Source organism: Saimiri boliviensis, chromosome 8 (genome assembly GCF_048565385.1).
Source record: "Saimiri boliviensis isolate mSaiBol1 chromosome 8, mSaiBol1.pri, whole genome shotgun sequence".
Taxonomy (NCBI): Eukaryota; Metazoa; Chordata; class Mammalia; order Primates; family Cebidae; genus Saimiri; species Saimiri boliviensis.
In genome coordinates this window covers 13,938,240-13,951,602 of record NC_133456.1, presented here as the reverse complement: position 1 = coordinate 13,951,602, position 13,363 = coordinate 13,938,240, and the positions used below count along the sequence as shown (strand labels likewise).

Genomic DNA, 13,363 nt, shown 5'->3' with positions numbered 1-13,363 from the left:
CGCCATTGCACTCCAGCCTGGGTAACAAGAGCAAAACTCCATCTCAAAAAAAAAAAAAAAAAACCTGTCTCTACTAAAAATACAAAAATCAGCAGGATATAGTGGCACAAACCTGTAATCCCAGCTACTGATGAGGCTGAGGCAGGAGAATCAGCTTGTACCTGGGAGGCAGTGAGCTGAAATCGTACCACTGCACTCCAGTCTGGGTTAACACAATGAGACTTCGTCTCGAAACAAAAATAAAAAAACAAAAATTAGCCGGGCATGGTGGCACATGCCTGTAGTCCCAGCTACTCAGAAGGCTGAGGCAGGAGAATCGCTTGAACCCAGGAAGCGGAGGTTGCAGTGAACTGAGATGGTACCATTGTACTCCAGCCTGGGTGACAGAACGAGACTCCATCTCAAAAACAAAAGAAAAACCACTGACTCCTAATTAAGAAATTTAATTTTGATGTCATAAACAATTAATCTGTTGGTGTTTTTGGTTTCGTTTTTTATTTGAGACAAGGCTCACTCTGTTGCCCAGGCTGGAATGCAGTGGCACCAACACAGTTCACTGCAGCCTCAACCTCTTAAAAGCTCAAGTGATCCTCCAAGGATACTGCCTTAGCCAAGAAGCTGAGACTATAAGTGCATGCCACCACAATTTCTTTTTTTTTTTTTTTTTTTCTCCAGAGACAGAGTCTCATTATATTGCCCAGGCTAGTCTCAAACTCCTGGGCTCAAATGAACCACCCACCTGGAATTCCCAAAGTGCTGAGATTACAGACGTTAGCCAGTGAACCCGACCCAATTAATCTTTGGATCAAAAAAAGTCTACCATCATTTTATTTAAGAAAACAAAAATTTATTAGTCTCAAAATATTTCAAGTAAGAGTCAGTGAAAGCCGAGTGTGGTGGCTCAAACCTGTAATCCCTGCAGTTTGGGAGGCTGAAGCGGATGGACTGCTTGAGCCCAGTTCAACCAGCCTGGGAAACACTGCGAAACCCTATCTCTACTGATAATACAAAAAATTAACCAGGTGTGGTGGTTCATGTCTGTAGTCCCAGTTACTCAGGAGGTTGAGGTGGGAGAATCACCTGAGCCCAGGAGGTTGAGGCTGCAGTGTACTACGATCTCAGCACTGCACTCCAGCCTGGACAAGGAGAGAGAACCCGTCTCAAAAAAAAAAGAAAGAAAAAGAAAAGTTCCTAAATCCGGACTCTCAGTTACCTTCCATTTGAGAAAGAAGGTAAGCCGGGCAAGGTGGCTCACACCTGTAATCCCAGCACTTTGGGAGGCCAAGGAAGGAGGATCACAAGGTCAGGAGATCAAGGCCATCTTCATCAACATGGTGAAACCCTGTCTCTACTAAAATACAAAAAAAAAAAAAAACATTAGCTAGCTGTGGTGGCACATGCCAGTAGTCCCAGCTACTCAGGAGGCTGAGGCAGAATTGCTTGAACCCAGGCAGAGGTTGCAGTGAGCCAAGATCGTGCCACTGCACTCCAGCTCTGGCGACAGAGCAAGACTCTGTCCCAAAAAAAAAAAAAAAAAAAAGAAGGTAAATAATATCTATCACTTAGGACTGCTGTGAGGATTTTTTTTTTTTTTTTTTTTTTTTTTTTTTTTTTTTTTGAGACGGAGTTTCGCTCTTGTTACCCAGGCTGGAGTGCAATGGCGCGATCTCGGCTCACCGCAATCTCCGCCTCCTGGGGTCAGGCAATTCTCCTGCCTCAGCCTCCTGAGTAGCTGGGATTACAGGCACGTGCCACCATGCCCAGCTAATTTTTTGTATTTTTAGTAGAGACGGGGTTTCACCATGTTGACCAGGTTGGTCTTGATCTCTTGACCTCGTGATCCACCCGCCTCAGCCTCCCAAAGTGCTGGGATTACAGGCTTGAGCCACCGCGCCCGGCTGCTGTGAGGATTTTAAGTGAGTTATGCTTTAAGTATCTGGCACATGGTAAATGCTCAGCTGGTCATTGAATGCATGAAGCGAATGCAAGAGTTTGAGGTTGCAGTGAGATATGATCACACCACTGTACTCCAGCCTGGGCAACAGAGAAAGACCCTGTCTCAAAAAAATAAAGTAAAATAAAAATGAATCAAAAAATGACACTACCAAAATCACGTTTACTCAGACTGAAACTGTATCTGCTCTGAAAATGCAGCAGTATTAAATCCAATAGAAACATTTCATTAAAACCAATCTTTTGAGTCGGGTGCGGTGGCTCAAGCCTGTAATCCCAGCACTTTGGGAGGCCGAGGCGGATGGATCACGAGGTCAAGAGATCGAGACCATCCTGGTCAACATGGTGAAACCCCATTTCTACTAAAAATACAAAAAATTAGCTGGGCATGGTGGCACGTGCCTGTAATCCCAGCTACTCAGGTGGCTGAGGCAAGAGAATTGCTTGAACCCAGGAGGTAGAGGTTGCGGTGAGCCGAGATGCTGCCATTGCACTCCAGCCTGGGTAACGAGAGAAACTCCGTCTCAAAAAAAAAAACAAAAAAACCCCAATCTTTTGATTTTAACCAAATAGAAATGCACTGTGTAGAAAAGAATCAAAGACCTTCTGATAGTATTTTCACCATTTTAACAGTAACACCCAGAGACTGAAAAGATTCTGGCTGTCAAGCCTAAGGTATATATGATTCTGAATCTGAGTAGACCCTAGAAATACACTCTGGCGGGCCGGGCGCGGTGGCTCAAGCCTGTAATCCCAGCACTTTGGGAGGCCGAGGCAGGTGGATCACGAGGTCGAGAGATCGAGACCATCCCGGTCATCATGGTGAAACCCTGTCTCTACTAAAAATACAAAAAAATAGCTGAGCATGGTGGCACGTGCCTGTAATCCCAGCTACTCAGGAGGCTGAGGCAGGAGAATTGCTTGAACCCAGGAGGCGGAGGTTGCGGTGAGCCGAGATCGCGCCATTGCACTCCAGCCTGGGTAACAAGAGCAAAACTCCGTCTCAAAAAAAAAAAAAAAAAAAAAAAAGAAATACACTCTGGCTTTACAAGTTCAGAAAGCTCAAAGGTAACTTTGTCTATAAAGTCTCAGGGACAGTGAGTCAACATTACCCAGGTGGTCTCAATACTGCCAGGTAATTCCTGAAACTGTTTTGTAGCCACTTCCCTACCCACCCAAACAAATGCCTGAAGGATTATCCATGCCTAAAGCTTCTTGCAGTTGGTCCCAAACTGATGCACACTGAAGAGTCTAGAAAGGTAGAAATCACTGAAATTTGCCTTTTTCTATTCTGTTCCTTGATATTAAAAGGAATATGCCTCTAGATTACTTTTCTTAAATCTTCACTGAATTTAAGACCCAAAGCACATTCATCTGTGTGCTTCAACTAAAAAAAAAAAAAGACCCAAAGCATTGGCTAAAAGGAATGTAATAAAAAAAGAATTAACCAGTATTTTCTTTTTTTTTTTTTTTTTTTTTTTTTGAGACGGAGTTTCGCTCTTGTTACCCAGGCTGGAGTGCAGTGGCGCGATCTCGGCTCACCGCAACCTCCGCCTCCCGGGTTCAGGCAATTCTCCTGCCTCAGCCTCCTGAGTAGCTGGGATTACAGGCACGTGCCACCATGCCCAGCTAATTTTTTGTATTTTTAGTAGAGACGGGGTTTCACCATGTTGACCGGGATGGTCTCGATCTCTTGACCTCGCGATCCACCCGCCTCAGCCTCCCAAAGTGCTGGGATTACAGGCTTGAGCCACCGCGCCCGGCATTAACCAGTATTTTCATAACATATTCAATTTCATTAGCCACTTCTAGAAGCTCTGTTACCCACATTTAAAAAGTGACCAATTTATCACTATGTAAGAAAGAGCAATATTCCTAAAAATGTACAGTCTAAACGTAACTTCAGAGGGAGGGGAAGTCTAAGCACCTAAAAATACAATTATTGTCTCTCACTTCCTCAATCTTCAGATAAGAAACGTAATTTTTCTAGCTAACCTTCAAGAAAGAAAGGAAAAAAAAGAGAGAGACAGGAGGGAGGGAAGGAGGGTCGGTCATTTCCGGGTTTTTTGTTTGTTTTTGTTTTGGGGGTAGGACAGAGTCTCACTCTATTACCCAGGCTGAAGTGCAATGGTGCGATCTCGGCTCACTGCAGCCTCTGCCTCCTGGGTTCAAGATATTCTCCTTCCTCAGCCTCCCGAATCGCTGGGAGTACAGGCATGTGCCGCCACACCCAGCTAATTTTGCATTTTTTTTTGGAAAGACGGGGCTTCACCTTGTCGGCCAGGCTGGTCTCCAACTCCTGACCTCGAGATCCGCCCATCTCGGCCTCCCAAACCGTGCCCGTCCAGAAATGGTCACTTCTGAATATACCACGTGTAATGCCAAAGGAACCCAAGATCCCTGCCCATGCCTAATAACTGCCAAACACCTACAGGCTTCACTGAGCTGTAGAGGCCAAATAAATAGGTTCCTAAACCAGTTTATCTTTTCATTCATTCAACAAATATTTACTAAGCAGCTATTTAGAGTAAAGCAGTATCAGAGACGTTCCCAGATACACTGCAGTGAACAAAGCCTTTGCTTCAGTGCTATGATTCTAAATGGGAGAATGTACAGAACTGAAGAGGGTGCTGGGAAAATTTCAAAGGCTGGAGGAACCTTTTTGGCTACCTGTTTCATTACACTGTTTAAGGGAGTCTTCCTGAATATTTACTGAAAGGGGAAGTTAAAAAAAGCATTTGTTGGCCGGGCGCGGTGGCTCAAGCCTGTAATCCCAGCACTTTGGGAGGCCGAGGCGGGTGGATCACGAGGTCAAGAGACAGAGACCATCCTGGTCAACATGGTGAAACCCCGTCTCTACTAAAAATACAAAAAATTAGCTGGGCGTGGTGGCGCGTGCCTGTAATCCCAGCTACTCAGGAGGCTGAGGCAGGAGAATTGCCTGAACCCAGGAGGCGGAGGTTGCGGTGAGCCGAGATCGCGCCATTGCACTCCAGCCTGGGTAACAAGAGCAAAACTCCGTCTCAAAAAAAAAAAAAAAAAAAAAAGCATTTGTTATAAACAAGGGATTAAGTCAAAACTTTGAAAACTACTGACTCGGCGGAACTTCCATTCTAAAGGTAGAAGAAATAAGTAAATGAACAATTTATTTCAAAATGTGGTACACACTACAAAGGAAAAAAAGGCGACATAAGGAAAGTGCGCTAATAAAAACTGGGTTCTCGGGGAAGGCCTCCCTGAAAAACACATTAAGCACAAGTGAACATTAACTCTCACACCACACCGAACCAGAAGTACAATGAGGTAAAACCGTCGTTGTTTAATAGAAGTTTACATCCCTCCTATAATTCATATTCACCTGGTAGTAATTAACGAATAGTCATCCCAGTTGTTTAGGAAATCAACAACAGGTAGCAAATCCCCTCGAGACTTTGACTACGCTAACAAAACTTGAAGTTTTTACCACGCTAGCTCAGTCTTTAGGAATCATTGTTCAGACACCTAAGGCAGCTGACAAAAGAGAGTGTCACACTCGCCCAGTGGCTAAGCTCGACCTGCTCTGGAACATGAGACTGAGCTGGGGCTTTCTCCAGGGGTGCGTGGGCTCAGAGGAGCCAGCCACAAACCCGTCAGGCCCCCGACGCGCTGGCGCCCAAAGCGGACGGCGGGGGCGTGGCGGGCTCAGCGCCTGCCTTTGTTGTCCCTCGTGGCGCGCGGAGGGGGAGGGGAGGCCCGGGGCCCGCGAGACCAGCTGCCGCCTCCCGCCCCAGTCGCGTGGTCTCCCGGCCCCCGCGGGCGCGCGAACCCACCTTCTTGTAGTGCTTGCCCAGCCATACCCGCACTGAATCCAGCTGGGACACCGTCTCCGGGCTCTCCCAAAACTTGGTGGCCGGGCCCCCGTCTTTCCGCCGATAAACGGCCAGGCCTGCGGCTCCCGCCGCAGCCCCCGAGCCCGTGGCGCCTACTGCTGCCCCTGGGCCGCCACCGCCTCCCCCTGCTGCGGCCATCGTCGCCGCCCGTCGTCCCCACCGCCTGGCCCACCACAGCCCTCGCGGTGCTTCCCGTTCTCTCCCGCGCGCCCTTGCGCGCGTAGCCGCCACCGCCGCCTGCCGGCCCCGCCCAACCAACCCCCTTCCGGCGCGGAAGCCTGGCCCCGCCCCATCCCGGGACTGGCGCCGTATCCGACGCGAGTCCGCCCACACGCATGCGCAGTTGTCGTGCGGCCCTGCAACGACTTTCGGTCACCTCTTCCGCCAGCCTCTATAGGTTGTGGACGTTCTCGCTTACTGAGCGCCGGTCTTTGAGCACCTTGCTCTTCTCTCGCTACAGACATCCAATCATGATGCGGTCAGCAACCGCAGGTGGGTTCTGTGTCATCGCCTGTTCTACTGGACAGAAAAGTCCTGGTACGAGAAGTGCTGAGGGGAAAGCCTGTCTACGGTATCCAGTGCGGGCCGAGGGCCCTGGGCGCGCACTGGGACTGCGCTGGGCTCCATTTTCCCGCAGACCCTCCACCCAGAGCGGCCCCACGGCATTTTGAACAGCCGACTGGGACGCCGACGCCTGGCCTTTATGGCTTCACAGACCTTCCCCTCCTCATGGCTCCAGCCACAGCGGCTCATTCCTGCCCCAGGGGCCCTGGCACGGGCTGTTTCCGAGACAACAGGTCTTCCTTTCTGATTTTCACTTACGAGACGCATTCAAATTCACTACTCAAAAGCACTTCAGAAAGTCGTTGTCAGATCTTAAAATCTTGAACAACTATTCACAACCACACATTTTCTCGTAGCGCTCACCACGACCCGGTGTTTCTAGTTTCTCACCTTCCACATAAATTACATGAGAACCTAATCTTGACTTGTTCACAGGTGTATCCTGAACACCTGGGACAAGGAATAGATTTACAGTAAATATTTGATGAATTAATGAATGGCCCACATAGAAGCAGAATTATTATTAACAAGGTATTGGCCGGGCGCGGTGACTCACGCCTATAATCCCAGCACTTTGGGAGGCCGAGGCGGGTGGATCACGAGGTCAAGAGATCGAGACCATCCTGGTCAACATGGTGAAACCCCGTCTCTACTAAAAATACAAAAATTAGCTTGTCATGGTGGCGCATGCCTGTAGTCCCAGCTACTCGGGAGGCTGAGGCAGAATTGCTCGAACCCAGCGGGCGGAGGTTGTGCTGTGCCGAGATGCTGCCATTGCACTCCAGCCTGGGTAACGAGCGAAATTCTGTCTCAAAAAAAAAAAAAAAAAGGTATGAGGCCGGGCACGGTGGCTCAAGCCTGTAATCCCAGCACTTTGGGAGGCCAAGGCCGGCAGATCACCTGAGGTCAGGAATTTGAGACCAGCCTAACCAACATGGAGGAAACCCGTCTCTACTAAAAATACGAAATTAGCCGGGCATCATTGTGGCCTCCTGTAATCCCAGCTACTAGGGAGGCTGAGGCAGGAGAATCGCTTGAACCCAGGAGGCAGAGGTTACCGTGAGCCAAGATCGCGCCATTGCACTCCAGCCTGGGCAACAGCGAAACTCCGTCTCAAATAAATAAATAAATAAATAAATAAATAAATAAATAAAACAAGGTATGATTGGCCAGGCATGGAGCATTTTGGGAGGCTGAGACCGCAGGATTGCTTGAGCCCAAGAGCTCTAGACCACCACCCCCTCCTCCGTCTCTACAAAAAATAAAAATATCAGCCGGGCGTGGTGGTGCAAGCCTGTGGTCCTAGCCTCTTGGAAGTCTGAGTAGGGAAAATCGCTTGAACTGGGGAGACCAAGACTGCAGTGACCTATAATCGAGCTGCTCCACTGCAGCCTGGGCAACAGAGCGAGACCCTGTTTCAAAGAAATAAAACGTATGATTGGCCATAATGGAGTTGTGAACATATGCTATATGATCTCAGAGAAGTAGTAACTAATTGCTTATAAGAAAGTGACTAGGCCAGGCGCGGTGGCTCAAACCTGTAATCCCAGCACTTTGGGAGGCCGAGGCGGGTGGATCACGAGGTTGAGAGATCGAGACCATCCTGGTCAACATGGTGAAACCCCGTCTCTACTAAAAATACAAAAAAACTAGCTGGGCGTGGTGGCGCATACCTGTAATCCCAGCTACTCAGGAGGCTGAGGCAGGAGAACTGCCTGAGCCCAGGAGGCGGAGGTTGCGGTGAGCCGAGATCACGCCATTGCACTCCAGCCTGGATAACAAGAGCGAAACTCCGTCTCAAAAAAAAAAAAAAGAAAGAAAGAAAGTGACTAACTGCTGTTAGTTTTTGAGACCTTTGAAAAATGAGGGCATGTACATATTCTCAGGATCTCCTGAGGGCTGTGTTATGGACAGTAATATATATTAAAAATAAATAAAATGAATAGAATGTGATGAGGAGGGCCAGGCATGGTGGCTCACACCTGTAATCCTAGTACTTTGGGAGGCTGAGGTGGGTGGATCACAAGGTCAGGAGTTTGAAACGAGCCTGACCAACATGGTGGAACCCAGTCTCTACTAAAAATACAAAAATTAGCCGGCGGTGGTGGCAGGCACCTGTAATCCCAGCTACTCAGGAGGCTGAGGCAGGAGAATCGCTTGAACCTGGGAGGCAGAGGTTGCAGTGAACAGAGACTACGCCACTGCCCTCCAGCCTGGGCAACAGAGCAAGACTCTATCTCAAGAAAAAACAATGACCAGGGAGTGCTGTGGTTTGAATGTGTACCCAGAGTTCATGTATTGCAAAAGTAACCCCCAATGCAACAGTTTTGAGAAGTGGAAACTTCAAAAGGTGATTAGGCCCAGGTGCCGTGGCTCACGCCTGTAATCCCAACACTTTGGAAGGCCGAGGTGGGTGGATCATGAGGTCAGGATATCAGACCATCCTGGCCATGGTGAAACCCTGTCTCTACTAAAATACAAAAAATCAGCTGGGTGTGGTGGTGCATGCTTGTAGTCCCAGCTACTCAGGAGGCTGAGGCAGGGGAATCGCTTGAATCCGGGAGACAGAGGTTGCAGTAAGCCGAGATCGTGCCACTGTACTCCAGCCTGGCGAAAGAGCCAGACTCCATCTCAAAAAAAAAATAAAGGGCCGGGCGCGGTGGCTCAGGCCTGTAATCCTAGCACTTTGGGAGGACAAGGCGGGTGGATCACCAGGTCAAGAGATCGAGACCATCCTGGTCAACATGGTGAAACCCCGTCTCTACTAAAAATACAAAAAACTAGCTGGGCGTGGTGGAGCGTGCCTGTAATCCCAGCTACTCAGGAGGCTGAGGCAGGAGAATTGCCTGAGCCCAGGAGGTGGAGGTTGCGGTGAGCCGAGATCGCGCCATTGCACTCCAGCCTGGGTAACAAGAGTGAAACTCTGTCTCAAAAAAAAAAAAAAAGATAAAAAGACTGGGTGCAGTGGCTCATGCCAGTACTTTGGGAGGCCAAGGTGGGAGGATAACCAGGTCAGGAATTCGAGACCAGCCTGACCAATATGGTGAAACCCCATCTCTACTAAAAATACAAAAATTAGCCAGGCATGGTGGTGCGAGCCTGTAATCCCAGCTACTTGGCAGGCTGAGGCAGGAGAATTGCTTGAAACCCTGGAGGCAGATGTCGCAGTGAGCTGTCATCATGCCATTACATCCTGGCTTTGGCTGACAGACCAAGACTCCATTTTGGGGAAAAAAAATAGCCGGGCATGGCGGCAGGCGCCTATAATCTCAGTTACTCAGTCAGCTGAAGCAGGAGAATCACTTGAACCTGAGGGGGCGAGGCTGCAGTGAGCTGGTGCCACTTCACTCCATCCTGGGTGAAAAGGTGAAACTCCATCTCAAAAACAAAACAAAACAAAAAGGCTGGGTGTGGTGGCTCACACCTGTAATCTCAGCACTTTGGGAGGCCGAAGCAGGTGGATCATGAGGTCTGGCGTTTGAGACCAACCTGGCCAACATGGTGAAACTCCGTCGCTACTAAAAATACAAAAAATTAAGTCAGGCATGGTGGCATGTGCCTTAAACCCAGCTACTCGGGAGGCTGAGGCAGGGGAATCGCTTGAACTTGGGAGGTGGGGGTTGCAGTGAGCCAAGATCTCGCCACTGCCCTCCAGCCTGGGTGACAGTGCGAGACTCTGTCTCAAAAAAAAAAAAAAAAAAGAAAAAAAAATTGGTATGGAGTGATGGAAATTTTTTTTTTTTTTGAGGCGGAGTTTCACTATTGATACCCAGGCTGGAGTGCAATGGCGCGATCTCGGCTCACTGCAACCTCCGCCTCCTGGGTTCAGGCAATTCTCCTGCCTCTACCTCCTGAGTAGCTGAGTTTACAGGCACGCGCCACCATGCCCAGGTAATGTTTTGTATTTTTAGTAGAGATGGGGTTTCACCATGTTGACCAGGATGGTCTCGATCTCTTGACCTTGTGATCCACCCGCCTCAGCCTCCCAAAGTGCTGGGATTACAGGCTTGAGCCACCGCACCCGGTTGGAAAATTTTTATTTAAAATAATTAAAAGAAATTTAAAAATAAAAACAAGAAGAGAAAAAAGTTTAAAATTTGGGAATAAGCCTTAGAGGAAAGATCAATGTTAGCTCTAAAAGAAACAGGTTGGCGAGGCCACGTGCAGTCGGTACCTCACACCTGTAATCCCAGCACTTTGGGACGCTGAGGTGGGCGGATCACGGGGAGTTCAAGAACAGCCTGACCAACATGGAGAAACCCCGGCTCTACTAAAAACATAAAATTAGCCGGGTGTGGTGGCACACACCTGTAGTCTCAGCTACTTGGGAGGCTGAAGCAGGAGAATCACTTGAAACCCGGAGGTGGAGGTTGGATGAGCCAAGATGGTGCCATTGCACTCCAGCCTAGGCAACAAGAGCAAAACTCCCTTTCTTTTCTTTCTTTTTTTTTTTTTACTTTTTTCTTTTTCTTTTCTTTCTTTTTTTTTTTTTTTTTTTTTGCAGCATCATTGTAACAACTATCAGTTTCAAAATAAATACATACATACATACATACAAAATTAGCCAGGTGTGATGGAGCACACCTGTAATCACAGCTACTTGGGAGACTGAGGCAGGAGAATTCCTTGAAACCAGGATGCAGTTACAGTGAGCCGAGATTTTGCCATTGCACTCCCTAGCCTGGTCAACAGAGGAAGACTCCGTCTCAAAAAAATTTTTAAAAATAAAAAATAAAAACAGACAAAAACCAGGTTGGTGATTGGCTGGCATTATGACACAATTAATAAAGTCCTGTGGGGAAAGAAATGCGCTCCTGACCTCTAGTGCCTAATAGAAAAATTACATTTTCCACTCAACGTGAAAGGGGCTGGCTGGCTGGCTGCTTACTGGTTTTTCTGTTGTGAGCAGACCCAAGTTTAAAACTTGTTTATCAAAAAAAAAAAACAACAACAACAAAAAAACTTGTTTATCCATTATGATAATAGATATGTTTTGGTGCTCGCTTCCGCAGCACATATACTAAAATTGGAACGATACAGAGAAGATTAACATTGCCCCTGTGCAAGGATGACATGCAAATTCGTAAAGATTTCCATATTTTTTAAATTAAAAAAAAAAAGATATAAGGCCGAGCGCTGTGGCTCAAGCCTCTAATCCCAGCACTTTGGGAGGCCGAGGCAGGTGGATCACGAGGTCAGGATATTGAGACCATCCTGGTCAACATGGTGAAACCCTGTCTCTACTAAAAAAAAAAAAAAATACAAAAAAGTAGCTGGGTATGGTGGTGCATGCCTGTAATCCGAGCTACTCAGGAGGCTGAGGCAGGAGAATTGCCCAAACCCAGGAGGTGGAGGTTGCGGTGAGCCGAGATCCCGTCATTGCACTCCAGCCTGGGTAAGAAGAGCGAAACTCCGTCTCAAAAAAAAAAAAAAAAAAAAAAAAAAAAAAAAAGAAAAAAAAAAAACGCCGGGCGCGGTGGCTCAAGCCTGTAATCCCAGCACTTTGGGAGGCCGAGGCGGGTGGATCACGAGGTCGAGAGATCGAGACCATCCTGGTCAACATGGTGAAACCCCGTCTCTACTAAAAATACAAAAAAATTAGCTGGGCATGGTGGCACGTGCCTGTAATCCCAGCTACTCAGGAGGCTGAGGCAGGAGAATTGCCTGAATCCAGGAGGCGGAGGTTGCGGTGAGCCGAGGTCGCGCCATTGCACTCCAGCCTGGGTAACAAGAGCGAAACTCTGTCTCAAAAAAAAAAAAAAATATATATATATATATATATATATATGTTTTGATGCATTGCTGTCATAAACTTTTTTTTTGTTCACCATGCTTTTTCTTTTTTAAAAAATTTATTTATTTATGTATTTATTTATGTTCTTTTTGAGACGGAGTTTCGCTCTTGTTACCCAGGCTGGAGTGCAATGGCGCGGTCTCGGCTCACTGCAACCTCCGCCTCCTGGGCTCGGGCAATTCTCCTGCCTCAGCCTCCTGAGTAGCTGGGATTACAGGCACGTGCTACCATGCCCAGCTAATTTTTTTGTATTTTTAGTAGAGACGGGGTTTCACCATGTTGACCAGGATGGTCTCTATCTCTTGATCTCGTGATCCACCCGCCTCGGCCTCCCAAAGTGCTGGGATTACAGGCTTGAGCCACCGCGCCCGACTAATTTATTTTTTATTTTATTTTATTTTTTGAGACGGAGTTTCGCTCTCGTTACCCAGACTGGAGCGATCTCGGCTCACCGCAACCTCTGCCTCCTGGGTTCGGGCAATTCTCCTGCCTCCTGGGTTCGGGCAATTCTCCTGCCTCAGCCTCCTGTGTTTTTTCTTTTTTTTTTTTTTTTTGAGACGGAGTTTCGCTCTTGTTACCCAGGCTGGAGTGCAATGGCGCGATCTCGGCTCACCGCAACCTCCGCCTCCTGGGCTCAGGCAATTCTCCTGCCTCAGCCTCCTGAGTAGCTGGGATTACAGGCGCGCACCACCATGCCCAGCTAATTTTTTTGTATTTTTAGTAGAGACGGGGTTTCACCATGTTGACCAGGATGGTCTCGATCTCTCGACCTTGTGATCCACCCGTCTCGGCCTCCCAAAGTGCTGGGATTACAGGCTTGAGCTACCGCGCCCGGCGTGTTTTTTCTTTTTTATTTATTTATTTTTTTTTTTTGAGACGGAGTTTCGCTCTTGTTACCCAGACTGGAGTGCAATGGCGCGATCTCAGCTCACCGCAACCTCCGCCTCCTGGATTCGGGCAATTCTCCTGCCTCAGCCTCCTGAGTAGCTGGGATTACAGGCATGCGCCACCATGCCCAGCTAATTTTTTGTATTTTTAGCAGAGACGGGGTTTCACCATGTTGACCAGGATGGTCTCGATCTCTTGACCTCGTGATCCACCCGTCTCAGCCTCCCAAAGTGCTGGGATTACAGGCTTGAGCCACTGCTACCGGCCAAATTAAATTTTAAAAAAATCCTTTTTA

The 13,363-nt window shown here is 48.1% G+C and overlaps 1 protein-coding gene and 1 non-coding gene across 3 annotated transcripts in view; one reads left to right on the top strand and one right to left on the bottom strand.

Annotated features, from left to right (window-relative positions):
* Positions 1-6,070, bottom strand: part of SMARCC1 (SWI/SNF related BAF chromatin remodeling complex subunit C1) — a 204,525-nt gene extending 198,455 nt beyond the window's left edge. Inside the window, exon 1 of one of the 2 annotated variants that reach the window (XR_012518724.1) lies at positions 5,763-6,069. Coding sequence is in view for 1 of the 2 variants with exons in the window: in XM_074403944.1 (XP_074260045.1) it covers positions 5,763-5,960 (198 nt within the window). In the remaining variant the exon portion in view is untranslated. Of the gene's footprint in view, positions 1-5,762 lie in introns of both variants that reach the window. The other variant, XM_074403944.1, reaches the window with a different exon arrangement.
* Positions 6,071-11,382: 5,312 nt separating this feature from the next.
* LOC141585508 (U6 spliceosomal RNA) lies at positions 11,383-11,489 on the top strand. Its single transcript, XR_012519061.1, has one exon. It is a non-coding gene; the product is annotated as a U6 spliceosomal RNA (small nuclear RNA).
* The last annotated feature ends 1,874 nt before the right edge of the window (positions 11,490-13,363 follow it).